Source organism: Salmo salar, chromosome 12 (genome assembly GCF_965601325.2).
Source record: "Salmo salar chromosome 12, fSalSal1, whole genome shotgun sequence".
NCBI classification, from domain to species: domain Eukaryota; kingdom Metazoa; phylum Chordata; class Actinopteri; order Salmoniformes; family Salmonidae; genus Salmo; species Salmo salar.
This window is the reverse complement of record NC_138302.1, coordinates 49,989,849-50,006,022: the sequence shown is the minus strand read 5'-3', so window position 1 is coordinate 50,006,022 and position 16,174 is coordinate 49,989,849. Positions and strand designations below refer to the sequence as shown.

At 41.2% G+C, this 16,174-nt stretch overlaps 1 protein-coding gene across 3 annotated transcripts; it reads right to left on the bottom strand.

The window, feature by feature from the left end:
* Window positions 1-538: 538 nt before the first annotated feature.
* LOC106565236 (heme transporter hrg1-A) lies at window positions 539-11,444 on the bottom strand. Of its 3 annotated transcripts, none has more exons than XM_014132130.3 (4): window positions 11,298-11,444; window positions 5,830-5,976; window positions 2,970-3,137; window positions 539-2,460 (listed from the first exon to the last, which is right to left on the bottom strand). In XM_014132130.3, exons 2-4 carry the CDS (start codon window positions 5,957-5,959, stop codon window positions 2,324-2,326), a joined length of 435 nt encoding a protein of 144 aa, XP_013987605.1. In that variant the 5' UTR covers window positions 5,960-5,976; window positions 11,298-11,444; the 3' UTR covers window positions 539-2,323. The 3 variants fall into 3 exon arrangements, with proteins under 3 accessions (XP_013987605.1, XP_013987604.1, XP_082815149.1); XM_014132129.3 differs by lacking the exon at window positions 11,298-11,444 and adding an exon at window positions 10,563-10,696; XM_082959023.1 differs by lacking the exon at window positions 11,298-11,444 and having other exon boundaries at window positions 5,830-6,104.
* Window positions 11,445-16,174: the final 4,730 nt, after the last annotated feature.

Here is a 16,174-nt window from a genome sequence, read left to right as displayed (position 1 = left end):
GACTGCAAGCCAGGCCTAATCGGCCAACATCAGTGCCCGACCTCCCTAATGCTCATGGCTGAATGGAAGCAAATCCCCACAGCAATGTTCCAACATGGAGGTGGAATGCCTTCCCAGAAGAGTGGAGGGTGTTATAGCAGCAAAATATGAATGCCTATGATTTTGGAATGAGATGTTCGATGAACAGGTGTCCATATCCTTATGGTCATGTATTGTGTGTTGTGTCCAAATATTAAGGTGATAGAACCCAATTCCTCTCCCCCCCCCCTTCAATTCAACCCCTTCCCTGGGTGCACCACAGCAACAGTGCAATCACTTCCTCCTCCACAATGTAGTTAAGCTAAGCCTTTCCATCAAAGCATTATGTCTACTAGTAAAACAAATTCAAAAGAACTATAAAAATCTAATTAGTCTATGGCCACTATACCCAAGGCCTAGTACACACTCCGGTTGTACAAACGATGTGCAACACAAAGTTACAACTGTTGTGTATGAATTTGTACGAGATGTACTACGCTACCAATGGAATACACGCGGCTGTCATAAAATTATATTTTATTAATATGGCTCTCACACAGACATACCTGTACAACAGACATACATTCCTACATACACACAAGTGGATATACACAATGTCATGTTTCTTTATATTACAATATGATACATGTGGTAGCACACAGAGAAGCAAACAGATGTAAAGGAAAAAAGGTAGAGCACAATCAAATTAATCTCCATAAACAGCAGTTTGATGAACAATAACGTTTGCGAGCTAAAGCGAAGGCACAGCAATAACACAAATTCCACAAAACGAACTCCCTCGTTTGAACGTTCTCCATTCAAATAAGACGAGGCAGTTGGGTTTCCATGGGCAACTGTTGTGAAAAAGCAGTTGTTCTAACATTCTGTGATGGTAGTGCAATCCTTCTTCATATAAATCTTTTTTTTTTAAACTATTTGTGGGGATGTTTTGAAATAGTGTCGAACACTGACAGGTATAACGCTATAAGACATTATACAAGTCTCATTTCCAAAGCATTATAACTGTATCATAATACAAAGTGTTACCAAATAGTGTTGCGACACGATACTCTAAATGTAGTTGCTTCATCACATACACTGACTCCAGGTGACAGCAGCTTTCTGTGGACTAAAAGTTCACACATGGATAACACAGATCAAAACAGTCATCCTAAAAAATAAAAAAAATAAAAAAAAGACTACTAGGATTTCCCAAACAGGCCTGTGACGTGTCCTTTTGTTGTGTATAATGTATGTATTATATGATGTGTGCAGATAAACTTTGTTTTCTAACAACTTTCTAAACGAGTGGGCTGTTTTACCAACAGCCGCAACATTTGATCGACTGACTCCCCCTTGTGGCAAGAGAATGGAAATGAATTCTCTGTCATAACCACATCAATTATATGAGAAAAATTGTATATCTTGTTAAGAATATGTTCCTAGTTATATAAGCACAGGAAGATGTACAGCAGGGTTGTTAAACTCATTCCCACAAATGGCCTAGGGTCTGCAGGTTTTGGGGGTTTCCTTTCAATTAAAACAGAGGCAACCAGGTGAAAGGAGTTTGTTTTACTAATTAGTGACCTTCATCAATCAAGTACAAGGGAGGAACGAAAACCCACAGACACTAGACCCTCCGTGGAATGAGTTTAACACGTGATGTACACAATTAACAAGGATTACCTACAAAGTCATCAAAAAGAAGATTCAAATCTCATTAAAAAAGGGAGATATTCACTCTAAAAACATGTTTTTAAGACATACAAGAGGAGCACAGACAGTGTCACATACATACGCATAGGAACAGAGTCAAAGCCATAACATAGGGATGAACTTGTGGATAGACTGGCCTAGCAGGAGTTGAGCATACCCTGTTTACAGATACAGAAGGGGGTGTGTGTGTGTGTGTGTGTGTGTGTGTGTGTGACCTAACTGAGAAGGTGCGGGCATGGACAGAGGTCCAGGAACTAATTCTCTCATTAACACAGACAATACACAGGCTGCGTTCCGATTCACTACCCTTTTCTCCAAAGTGTGTACCCGTTAACTCCTCCTCGTGGATTTATAATCAAGCGATTGGTGGAAGACATCTCGTGTATTTGCAGCTACCCCACACCTTTCAGATCAACCCTCATTCCATCGCTCATCCTCGTCATGACTACTTGGCTTCACCAACACCTTAAATCTTCACTCCCTCCCTTCTCCCCTAGTTAGCACCCTCAGGTTAGGAGCCCTGCTTGTTAGTCTTCCATAGACCTCCATTAGGTGGGAGGGGGGGGGGGGGGGTGTTCAACGGCCCTCATCAAAAGTCACTGAGGATGCTGACGTCGGCAAACTCCTTGCGGTAGCGGTGGGAATAGAGGGCCAGCAGGAAGGACCACTTTAGAGTCATGAAGCTCCACACGCCCGAAAGAAACAGGCTCCTCGGGTCAGTCATAGCTGGGAACCACAGAGATACGACAGACATTAGAGACTTGCAGACTCAGAGAAAAAGCCATGGTTGGCACACTGTTACACAATTCATTGAGTCAGGTGCTTCTCAATGAAGGTTCCTGTAGGAAAAGTGACCAAAGCTTCAGGCTCGTAGCATACACAAAGGGCAAGGATCTCCCATTGAATAACCCCATGGAGTCATGTGATGCCAGAGCAAACAATCTCTGGCAAGCAGTCATTTTGTGTGGAAATAGATTTCATTATGTGGACGTGCCCTAAGGGATTAAAACATGCAATACTAAATCACTAAATACATCCTAATGCACAACAAGAAAAAGTACAATGGATGAAACAGAGGATGGGAAGGGAAGCAAATGGAGGAGAGACGTAGCCATTTGCGAATGAACAGTAAAGCAAGTGAAGGGGAGAGGAGAAGCAAATTAGGATGAAAGGAGGAGTGAATGAATGAATGAATGAATGAATGAGAGAGAGGGGGAGGTGTGTGTGAGACTCACACTCTTTGTTGGTAATGGCGAGGGAGAGGAAGGTGATGAAAGCCACCACGGCCAGCAGGGAGAAGACGACTCCGATGAAGAGAAAGAATTTGAGGCCCTTCAGCCAGGTGCGCCAGTAGTCCTGCAGGTACATGATGTGGGTGATGAGGGCCCAGAGCGCCAGCACACCTGTGGGAGAAAGACACATGCACACACATTCACAGTCAGGGGCTGGCCGTTCACAATCCCTACACTAAGTTAATTACTGACATGAGAAAAGCACGTGTAACTATCGCAAGTATTTGCATGGCATAGAATTGGGAGGATGAGGGGTTCTCTCAAGTCAAGACATGCCTTTGCTTGTCTAACTGCAATCTTGAGCTGTCCGTAGACAATATTTGAGGTTTAGGTCTTGTTGGCGTAGACTATGTCAGTGTGTGGCTCAGTTAGTAGAGCGTGGCTCTTGCAATGCCAGGGTTGTGGGTTCGATTCCCATGGGGGACCAGTATGAAAAAAAAGTATGAACTCACTACTGTAAGTGGCTCTGGACAAGAGCGTCAGCTAAATTACTAAAATGTCATGTACATTTTAGGGGTGAACAATGTAATATTTTGCTGTGTGTCTCAAATCACACTGTTCTGTCACTCACTCCTCCATGTTCCTCTTTTACTGTTTCATAACCACACACATTTGGGTCTGGACATAGCACTAGTGTTTAGCACTATCCTTCATGAATCCACTTTCACCGCATCTTACACAATATTAGGCTAAAATGGTCTTCACTAGTTGGCCATGCTAGATAGGACAAAGTGGCAATGTCAAGGGCCGTATGGACAAAGATCCTAAATCATCACCTACGCCGACACTCCTTTTGAATACGGGCCCAAAACTAATGAGCAAGTAGCCTACACAACTTTTGGTTTTTTTCCTTCAGGGTTGGTTGTTAAAACAGTGTTTGAGGTTGGAAAGTACCAGACTTGCTTCCTTTCAAGCATGGTCAGATAGTGAGTGGAGCTGAGCCACAGTTCCCCACCCTTCTACTGAAGTGTGCACTTGCACGCATCCTGTCGTAGCTCTAACAATGGTTGTTGAAATTCCCTCTAGCCAATGCTTAGGGCCATATCAATCCAATGCTTTTAAATCCGTGATGGGAGTTTTTTAGGGAAGAGTTTTTTAGGGAACAGAATCGGGATGCAGCCAAGCTAGTAAGTTCAATTGACCCTCATGAGTCATTTCTAGAGGGAATAGGCTTATTCGGCTGTGTCAATCTGCCATGCTGACCCCACTCATTTCCCCATCTCATGGTCTCTAGAATCATATGACCAACCAAGCACATGCCACGAAAAACCCTAGCAAGAATTGCACCCTTATTGATTCTCTCTGTATTGGCACAGGCACCACATGCTGTTATCACAACTCCACAAGAAAGATATGGATTTGGCCTCAATAAGAACATCAGTGACAGTGCACTTTATAAAAGGTCCTTCTCATTCATGTTAAAATAGCAAGACCTGCACTGTCAGTGACATTTGCCTACAATACTAAATATGCAAATGTAGCTACTGTTCTGTTTGCCAATAGGCCTACATCAGAGAGATGAGAAGAAAGTCACACTGATATCAGCTTGCTGACCTGAGAGGACAAAGTTCACAGCCATAAATGCGCCACTTGTTACCTAGTGCAGTGGTTCCCAAACTGTGCAGGGCGCGAGGGGTTGGCAGGGGGGGACTTCCTTTATTTGAAGGTCCAGCTTTCAATTTACTCTTGAAAGTTGTAATAGTAGAAAGCACAAGGCGCAATTACAAAATTAGGTAGTGCATCATCAGTTATTGCATACCTTAGAGAGATATTTATAACTTGGCAGAAATGTCCAGATCAACTAGCCCATGTCAGCTAAAAATTCTCTGCACCCCATGATAAAAATGTGTTCCCCAATGCTGGAAGGAGGGCCTGCGTGAAAAAGTTTGGGAACCCCTTCCCTAGTGGGCCATTATGTAATACATAAATAATACTTTAAAGTCACTTCATGCAAATACTAGGCCTAAGCAATTCAATGTTTAATTCTAAAGTAACTTTTTTTTTTTACATGGTTGTTAACTAGGCGTAGAGTAGATTATGTTCAATGCCAAGATAAGTATTACTTTATGGTAGGTTCAGGCTTCCGCTCTAGGCCAGCAAATTGTAATGGTGATGCTGAGAACTTCAAATGGGATGAGTAGAGGGACACGTGTGATAAATTCATCTGAGGAAACGTATCAAAAGCTTTTAGTCCCAATAAGCAGTGTAAGCAGAAATAACACAGTTTGAGTTGACACCAGACTGTTTTTTGGCCAGTGTGGTTTAAGCATCAGGAAGATCCAGAATTCCAGGTTAACCAAGCTGGTAATATAAAATGCTTTGGATACACGAAAGTAGACAGTGCTGGATATACACCCATTTATTTTTTACTGGGTAATAAAGTTATCCTAGATATTCATGGTATAAGACCTATGTAATGTTACTACATTTTTTTGCCAAAGTTGTAATGTTAGCTACCGTTTTAGAGATCATGGAGCGTGGTGTATAGCCATGTAGCTATTCTCTGAAGTTGAAAAGTCCAACTTTTCTAGAATACCTGAGGTAAAGCGTTTAGGACTTTAGGTAGAACGTTTAGAAATTTAAAAAGATAAATGAAAGTGTGGGCTTCTGACTATTTGTCACTCTAAAATCGTGTAACAGTACTGTAAGAGATGGGTAGCCTACTGTGGCAATATTCAGCTCATGCGAGTCCAATGGACAGGTAAATCCTTAAAATACTGCAGTGTATACTGTTACATATTGTCCACAAACTCATCCACAAAAATAAATAATTGTTTACATTCTGGCTAATACTTGTCTTTACCTGATAATCCTCCCATTGCAGCTGTCCATGGTTGGTTGTACGCGATGTTCCACACGAGAAACGCTGAGAATCCCATAAGCATGCCAAAAGAGGCATACCCAATACTGATGTACGTCTTATTGAACCCCATTGGGCACAGGTGACACGCTACAAATACAATGGGAAAAAACAATAACGTCAACGTTTAAAAACAAGTGCCTTATTTTTAGAAGCTCACCTCTGTATGACTCAAGCTAGCTAAACAAGTAATTACAGTTATCCTAGCAGCAGGATATTATGCTGCCAACACGATCGTGGACTGTTTCAAAATAAAAGTCCCCCCACAAGACATGCTAAACTTTGGGAATATCTTATTTTTGCACTCTAGTGCAGTCAATGTTGTGTATTCATAGATGCCAAGGGAACCCAGGTTTGACCAATAAAAAAACTAAAACAATTATAAAATAATGTATCTTTCGTCTCTCTGTGTTTTCATAATTTTCCATCAATTCACAAGTGGCTGAATCTCACTGGAGAAATCATCTGAGTGAGGGAAACAGTGCCCCTCTGACTCAGTATGTGTAGCCCATGTATCTGATACTGTCTGGAACAAAAGAGTATGACATGTTGCTGCTGTAGCGTTTGATTGATTGATGCCAGCAAGCGTTTGGCCTCCCTTGATAAAACAATTATAAAATAATTAGCCAATCAGCATTGAACTGAGCTCAACTGTGGGTTGTCCTAGTGCAGCAAAATGTCCCCCAAGGGAGGCCAGTTTGGATTTGGCTTCACACCAATTAAATGACATCCTGAGAAATACATCATAATTGTCAGAAAAACGTGTCTGTTTCTGGTCCGCTTGTGGTGATGTCTTGCAGTAGCTAGCTTGTTAAATTGGCCTTTTCCTAAACCATAGATGGAGATGGGGATTTGAACTTGTTGTTTTGACTTAATTCTCCATACAGGCAAATGATTATGACGGCAATTCTGATCTAACCATAAATTAATATATTGTGCCACTGGCCTGAGACAATTCAAGTTCAATATGTAGCCTAGATGTAGCCTAGCCTCTCTGGGCTCAACAGCCAGTGTAATCCCGTGGCGCGATATTCAAATACCTCAAAAATGCAAAAACTTCAATTTTTCAAACATATGACTATTTTACACCATTTTAAAGACAAGACTCTCGTTAATCTAACCACACTGTCCGATTTCAAAAAGGCTTTACAACGAAAGCAAAACATTAGATTATGTCAGCAGAGTACCCAGCCAGAAATAATCAGACAACCATTTTTCAAGCTAGCATATAATGTCACATAAACCCAAACCACAGCTAAATGCAGCACTAACCTTTGATGATCTTCATCAGATGACAACCCTAGGACATTATGTTATACAATACATGCATGTTTTGTTCAATCAAGTTCATATTTATATAAAAAAACTGCTTTTTACATTAGCATGTGACTAGCATGTGACTAGCATTCCCACCGAACACTGCTGGTGAATTTACTAAATTACTCACGATAAACGTTCACAAAAAACATAACAATTATTTTAAGAATTATAGATACAGAACTCCTCTATGCACTCGATATGTCCGATTTTAAAATAGCTTTTCGGTGAAAGCACATTTTGCAATATTCTAAGTAGATAGCCCGGCATCACAGGGCTAGCTATTTAGACACCCAGCAAGTTTAGCACTCACCAAAGTCAGATTTACTATAAGAAAAATGTTATTACCTTTGCTGTTCTTCGTCAGAATGCACTCCCAGGACTTCTACTTCAATAACAAATGTTGGTTTGGTCCCAAATAATCCATTGTTATATCCAAATAGCGGCGTTTTGTTCGTGCGTTCAAGACACTATCCGAAAGGGTAAATAAGGGTGACGAGCATGGCGCATTTCGTGACAAAAAAATTCTAAATATTCCATTACCGTACTTCGAAGCATGTCAACCACTGTTTAAAATCAATTTTTAAGCCATTTTTCTCGTAAAAAAAGCGATGATATTCCGACCGGGAAAGCGTGTATACGTACAAAGAGAGAAAAAATAAAAACATCTCGTGCCCTCGTGCACGAGCCTGAGTCTCAGAGTACTCTGACCGGCCACTATGCAAACGCGATAATGTGTTTCAGCCTGGGGCTGCCTCGATATCATTCAGCTTTTTCCCGGGCTCTGAGAGCCTATGGGAGCCGTAGGAAGTGTCACGTTACAGCAAAGATCCTCAGTCTTCAATAAACAGAGACAAGAAGAACAAGATCTTGTCAGAGAGGGCACTTCCTGTAAGGAATCTTCTCAGGTTTTTGCCTGCCATATGAGTTCTGTTATACTCACAGACACCATTCAAACCGTTTTAGAAACTTTAGGGTGTTTTCTATCCAAAGTCAATAATTATATGCATATTCTAGTTACTGGGCAGGACTAGTAACCAGATTAAATCGGGTATGTTTTTTATCCGGCCGTGTCAATACTGCCCCCTAGCCCTAACAGGCTAGCAGGCTCATGTTAACTAGCTAGCTAACTTAGCTGGTTATTTGTTGCCCATTCGAGGAAGTTAGGCTAGCAAGCATTTTTGATAGGTAGCCTATGAAAACAAAAACGAAAAGCGTATGGAGCCATAGACCGTTTTCCCAACATGAAAGAGTAGAGGACGGTATTGGCGTTCAACTAGTCTACAAGTAGTCCCCAAAATGTGTTTTACTTGCACATGCACACACACAAGAAATAAGTACCATGGACAGCCACATGATATTTAGCAACATTGATTGGACTAAATTGTTTTTGGTATATTTAAGTTTGTTTTCAATGTATTAAACTAAGCATATATATAGCTTTGTTGATTTGATGATGTTTAAATGTTTAAGTTGAAATGGAGCTGGAATAGCCGAGGCAGTGCTCCCGTTGTCTTTGTGCTGACTTGCGGTAACTCCATGGTTCTAAATCAGTCGTTGTTTAGTAAACTGTTGAAAAAATTAACTTGCTTGACCATGCTGCATATAACTGTTTGTTAAATGCAATATTTGCTTTTTGGACTTCACAGGACAGATGTTGCTCTCTGGTTTTGTGATGAAACAAATGTATGAATTTATTCCGCCACTGTGTGACTGTTGTCTATTTGTTGTCACTGCCTTATTGTATATCACAGTGGCGTATGAATTAATGGGTTATAGAGCAAACAACGCAAATACATGCATCATCAGTTCCTCTTGTCATGTTAGTCATTGCATACCGTAGAGAACTATTTATAACTTGTCAGAAATGTCCTGATCAACTAGCCCATGTCAGCTAAAGTATTTAAAAAAAAAAAAATTATAATTAGCCCATAGATTTTGTTGTAATTTTTTTGTCACTCAAATATCACATGAATACACATTAGATATTGCAAACTATATGGAAATGCAAGAAAATGAGCTTTAATACTGCTAAATTGTCTTTGCACCCATGACAAAATGTGTAGAATTGCAGGAAATAAGCTTTAAACCTACAAAATTCTCTCCACCAACAAGAGGGGTGTGAAGAGTTTGTGTTATGAACAGTGCTTGTGCCCATAGAAACAGACGTGGCGCGTATGTGCGGGTAGTTCCTCAATGCTGGAAGGGGGGCCACGAGTGAAAAGGTTTGGGAACCCTTATATTTAAGAAATACACTTTTCATAAAATACAAATATCTGTTATTGAAATTACTCAATAGAGTCTACAAAACTTAAATTGATTTATTGTGCTGGGCAACGGGTTTAATACAGAGTGCTGGTGACTCCTTACTCCACCCACTCCATTCACTGCAATGCAATACACTGTATATGGGATACTTTTTGGGTTGTAGAGAAAAAACTTGACTACATGTCTCATATAAACTGGGCTGAGAAATACTGTCGGGTCTCTAATAACCAAATATGTGTCGTTTTGGAGGCGACTGTGCCATACATATCCAGCAGCACTTTGTTCTCCACCCCCCCATAGCCCCCAATGCTGTAATAGACTTTGCCATTTAATTGTTGTCGCCATATTTGCTTGTAGAGCGAAAAATGTTCTACCTGTCTCAGCTAAAGTGAGGTGGGAAATACTCAGTAGGGTCTCTACTAACAAGGCATGGTTAGTTTTTGAGGGGGACAGTCAGGGCCCTAAGCAATTCAAGGCATTTTGGCATGTGCTGTAGAGAACATTTGGAAGTTTTTTCTTTTGAACGAGTTATCCAAATGTCAATGTTTTAAAATGATGGCTTTTATTTGGAAGGTTTCGTCATTACCATAAATCGTGTCATCATCGATTGTGCTGCAGGCAGAATACTAGCTTGTGCATGCTAGTATAAAAACGTCTGAATGACAATACATTATGTAGCTGCAAAGGCGACAACAAATAAATGGCAAAGTTGAAACATATATAAAAGGCTACACGACATGAACAGTGTGTCCTATTTGTAAAACAAAAAAACATTAGCTCAACAATGTTGTTATCTAATATTTACAGCCAATGATGTGTCAAAGAAATCCTCACACCAGATATAGGTGTCATGCTCGAGCGACTGCGGAATCATGAGAAACAGCGCCTACTGTAGTCTTGGAAGACTTCTGTGATATTCTTGCAAAGCAGCAGGCAAAATATATAACATTTTCACATCAACAAATAGGGGAGGACCATCCTCCTCAGTGAATTTCTGAAAAATGTAAATAGTGAAACACAAAAAAAGTTCTCATTTTTTAGATAAAACGACTAAATAAATTCACGTCAACAAATAATTGATTTAAACATACTGTTTTGCAGTGAAGGATCTACAGTAGCCTCAACAGCACTCTGTAGGGTAGCACCATGGTGGAGCCGGACGACAGCTAGTTTCTGTCCTCCTCTTGGTACATTGACTTCAATACAAAACCTAGGAGGCTCGTTAGGGTTGAATATTTTCCCAGTATTTTACAAATGTTCCATCTTGAAAATAAATCACTTTTCTCCCAGGTAACCCGATATTTCCCGCCAAAACCGGAAGTGTCATTCAACAGCATTATAAAGCATATAAATAAGCCTATGTCTTTATTTGATTAGAGCTTTGATTGAATATGCAAGCCTGATGCTACCTGAGCCTGATGAGCCATATATTAAACCCATTTAATGAGCCCAAGCCCCAAAAAGCCCAGAGGATTGTGCCTTTAGCCAATACACATGATATAGGCTACTGCCGTTATGCACGACATAAAAACATTAAAGCCCATAGACGTAGCTAGCTATATGCTCTCTTCGCTAAATACATATAATGAGCTCCAGTAGGCTAATATTTTTGAGTGTGAACTGTATTACTGTATTGTATTATACGGACTGGAATTCCAAACATCGTTCAAACCACGATAAAGCAGGGAGAGAACATGGCCTACAAAGTTACAAGCATAGGCTAGAGAATTTGATTTTAATTTAGAAATGTAATAGGACCTATTTGTATAATTAGTAGGCTGACACATATACCTTTCATAATATTTCCCCTAATGTTATTAGCCTACCTCCTCTTTCTCTCTCTAGTGTTGCTTCATTCCTTCCTCGCTTTCAACAGGTAAATGAATTGAGTTTCGTTGTCCTTATCTTCATCATTCTAATGACATCCTTGAATAATATAGGAATATAATTAGATGCAAAAGGCTTTCACTTCTCTTCACGAAGATTGCTTATGGGTCTGAATAAATAACTGCTATAGCTTACCGCCATTGCGCATTCGCTATTCTTTCAAACCACCGAGTTCTATTGGCTACTGTATTTAACATTTAGCTTGCGTCCCTCTTCGAATAGTCTATTTAAGCATAAGGCACCTCGTGGCCGTGGTATATTGGCCATATACCACAAACCCCCGAGGTGCCTTATTGCTATTATAAACTGGTTACCAATGTAATTAGAGCAGTAAAAATAAATGTTTTGTCATACACGTGTTATACGGTCTCATATATCACAGTTTTCAGCCAATCAGCAGTCAGGGCTCGAACCACCCAGTTTATAATGGTAAATTAGACGCGCATTCTGTCTTTATATTACTGTAGCATAGGCTATTCTGTAGCAAATGTAGGCCTACCTGTCACAAGAAAAAATGGACCATGATGAGAAGATAGGTCTACATGCATTGTGAACTGCACTCCATACTGAGATGGGCTGTCTGTCCCCACCCTGAGCGTTGATTCATCATGCAGAGGCCGTAGAGCAACCAGATTTAGACATTGCATATCATTTAACAGTTCCATTTCACGCCAAAATTGACTGGTTTCTCGCAGTTATTTATCCCGGGAAAAGGGAGTGGTTTTGGCCTGTAAATCTCGGTAACTGGGTCCCGCCATTCTACCCTAATTCACACCCCTGAGTCAATACTTTGTAGAAGCACCTTTGGCAGCAATTACAACTGTGAGTCTTTCTGGGTAAGTCTCTAAGAGCTTTCAACACCTTGATTGTGCAACATTTGCCTATTACTCATTTTAAAATTCTCAAAGCTCTGTCAAATTGGTTGTTGATCATTTTCAGGTCTTGCCACATTTTCAAGCAGACGTAAGTCAAAGTGTAACTCAGCTACTCAGGAACATCCCCCAGTCCTTAACGATTACAAGCATACACTTAACATGATGCAGCCACCACTATGTTTGAAAATATGGAGAGTGGTACTCAGTAATGTGTTGGATTTGCCCCAAACATAACATTTAATATTTTTGCTGTACTACTTTATTGCCTTGTTGCAAACGGGATGGATGTTTTGGAATATTTTTTATTGTGTACAGGCTTCCTTCTTTTCACTCTGTCAATTAGGTTAGTATTGTGGAGTAACTACAATGTTGTTGATCCATCCTCAGTTTTCTCCTATCACAGCCATTAAACTAGTTAAATAAAGGTTAATAAAAAACTATGTAACTGTTTTACAGTCACCATTGGCCTCATGATGAAATCCCTGAGCAGTTTCCTTCCTCTCCGGCAACTGAGTTATGAAGGACGCCTGTATCTTTGTAGTGACTGGGTGTATTTATACACCATCCAAAGTGTAATTAATAAGTTCACCATGCTCAAAGGGATATTAAATGTCAGCTTTTTTTTTCTTTTTTTACCTGTCTACCAATAGGTGTCCTTCTTTGCCAGGCATTGAAAAACCTCCCTGGTTGAATCTGTGTTTGAAATTCACTGCTCGACTGAGGGACATTACAGATAATTGTATGTGTGGGGTACACACACATACAAAAAAATGTAGAACTAAGAACAGATATAGCCCTGGGTTCACTCCAGACTTGACTGCCCTTGACCAGCACAAAAACATCCTGCGGTGTACGCACTAGCATCGAATAGTCCCCGTGATATGCAACTTTTCAGGGAAGTCAGGAACCAATATACACAGTCTGTTAGGAAAGCAAAGGCTAGCTTTTTCAAACAGAAATTTTCATCCTGTAGCACTTATTCAAAAAAGTTTTGGGACACTGTAAAGTCCATGGAGAATAAGAGCACCTCCTCCCAGCTGCCCACTGCACTGAGGCTAGGAAACACTGTCACCACAGATAAATCCACGATAATCGAGAATTTCAATAAGCATTTCTCTATGGCTGGCCAAGCTCTCCACCTGGCTACTCCAACCCCGGCCAACAGCTCTGTACCCCCCGCAGCAACTGGCCCAAGCCCCCCCCCTCCCCCCCTTGTCCTTCACCCAAATCCAGACAGCTGATGTTCTGAAAGAGCTGCAAAATCTGGATCCCTGCAAATCAGCTGGGCTAGACAATTTTTTTATTACATTTTTTTATTTCACCTTTATTTAACCAGGTAGGCTAGTTGAGAATAAGTTCTCATTTGCAACTGCGACCTGGCCAAGATAAAGCATAGCAATTCGACACATACAACAACACAGAGTTACACATGGAATAAACAAAACATACAGTCAATAATACAGTAGAACAAAAGAAAACAAAAAGTCTATATAGTGAGTGCAAATGAGGTAAGTTAAGGCAATAAATAGGCCATGGTAGCGAAGTAATTACAATATAGCAATTAAACACTGGAATGGTAGATGTGCAGAAGATGAATGTGCAAGTAGAGATACTGGGGTGCAAAAGAGCAAAATAAATACATACAGTATGGGGATGAGGTAGGTAGATAGATGGGCTGTTTACAGATGGGCTATGTACAGGTACAGTGATCTGTGAGCTGCTCTGACAGCTGGTGCTTAAAGCTAGTGAGGGAGATATGAGTCTCCAGCTTCAGAGATTTTTGCAGTTCATTCCAGTCATTGGCAGCAGAGAACTGGAAGGAAATACGACCAAGGAGGAATTGGCTTTGGGGGTGACCAGTAAGATATACCTGCTGGAGCGCGTGCTACGAGTGGGTGCTGCTATGGTGACCAGTGAGCTGAGATAAGGCGAGGCTTTACCTAGCAGAGACTTGTAGATAACCTGTAGCCAGTGGGTTTGGCGACGAGTATGAAGCGAAGGCCAACCAACGAGAGCGTATCTGCTGCCATTGTTGCAACCCCTATTACTAGTCTGTTCAACCTCTTTTTCGTATCATCTGAGATTCCTAAAGATTGGAAAGTGGCCGCGGTCATCCCCCTCTTCAAAGGGGAGACACTCTAGACCCAAACTGTTACAGACCTATATCCATCCTGCCCTGCCTTTCTAAAGTCTTCGAAAGCCAAGTGAACAAACAGATCACCGACCATTTTGAATCCCACTGTACCTTCTCCGCTATGCAATCCGGTTTCCGAGCTGGTCACGGGTGCACCTCAGCCACGCTCAAGGTCCTAAACGATATCATAACCACCATCGATAAAAGACAGTACTGTGCAGCTGTCTTCATCAACCTGGTCAAGGCTTTCGACTCTGTCAATCACCGTATTCTTATTGGCAGACTCAACAGCCTTGGTTTCTCAAATGACTGCCTCGCCTGGTTCACCAACTACTTCTCAGATAGTGTTCAGTGTGTCATATCGGAGGGCCTGTTGTCTGGACCTCTGGCAGTCTCTATGGGGGTGCCACAGGGTTCAAATCTCGGGCCAACTCTTTTCTCTGTATATATCAATGATGTCGCTCTTGCTGCGGGTGATTCTTTGATCCACCTCTACACAGACGACACCATTCTGTATACATCTGGGCCTTCTTTAGTTACTGTGTTAACAAACCTCCAAACGAGCTTTAATGCCATTCAACATTCCTTCCGTGGCCTCCAACTGCTCTTAAATGCTATTAAAATGAAATGCATGCTCTTCAACCGATCGCTGCCCGCACCCGCCCGCCCGACTAGCATCACTACTCTAGACAGTTCTGACTTAGAATATGTGGACAACTATAAATACCTAGGTGTCTGGCTAGACTGTAAACTCTCCTTCTAGACTCATATTAAGCATCTCCAATCCAAAATGAAATCTAGATCGGCCTCCTATTTCGCAATAAAGCCTCCTTCACTCATGCTGCCAAACATACCCTCGTAAAACTGACTATCCTACCGATCCTTGACTTCGGCGATGTCATTTACAAAATCGACTCCAACACTCTACTCAGCAAATTGGATGCAGTCTATCACAGTGCCATCCGTTTTGTCACCAAAGTCCCATATACTACCCACCACTGCGACCTGTATGCTCTCGTTGGCTGGTCCTCGCTACATATTCGTCACAAAACCCACTGGCTCCAGGTCATCTATAAGTCTTTGCTAGGTAAAGCTCTGCCTTATCTCAGCTCACTGGTCACCATAGCAACACCCACCCGTAGCACGTGCTCCAGCAGGTATATTTCACTGGTCATCCCCAAAGCCAACACTTGCTTTGGCCGCCTTTCCTTCCAGTTCTCTGCTGCCAATGACTGGAACGAATTGCAAAAATCACTGAAGTTGGAGACTTATATCTCCCTCACTAACTTAAAGCATCAGCTGTCAGAGCATCTTACCGATCCCTGCAGCTGTACACAGCCCATCTGTAAATAGCCCATCCAACCAACTACCTTCCTCATCCCCATATTTGGTTTTGTTTTTCTGCTCTTTTGCACACCAGTATTTCTACTTGCACATCCTCATCTGCACATCTATCACTCCAGTGCTAATTGCTACATTGTAATTACTTCGCCACTATGGCCTATTTATTTGCACACACTGTATACAGACTTTTCTAGTGTGTTATTGACTGTACTTTTGTTTATACCATGTGTAACTCTGTGTTGTTGTTTTTGTCGCACTACTTTGCTTTATCTTGGCCAGGTCGCAGTTGTAAATGAGAACTGGCCTACCTGGTTAAATAAAGGTCAAATAAAAAAATAAAATAAACAGAGATCAGGTAGTCATTCAAAAATCATGTTAACCTGTTAGGGCTAGGGGGCAGTATTTACACGGCCGGATAAAAAACATACCCGATTTAATCTGGTTATTACTACTGCCCAGAAAC

Bases quoted from the DNA above. Each gene is read 5' to 3' on its own strand.
- LOC106565236 (XM_014132130.3), bottom strand. From the start codon at position 5,959: ATGGGGTTCAATAAGACGTACATCAGTATTGGGTATGCCTCTTTTGGC. The intron at 3,138-5,829 runs GTAAAGACAAGT...TTTCTCCCACAG, and splicing joins TGCAATGGGAGGATTATCAG to GTGTGCTGGCGCTCTGGGCC. The intron at 2,461-2,969 runs GTGAGTCTCACA...TGTGGTTCCCAG, and splicing joins CGCCATTACCAACAAAGAGT to CTATGACTGACCCGAGGAGC.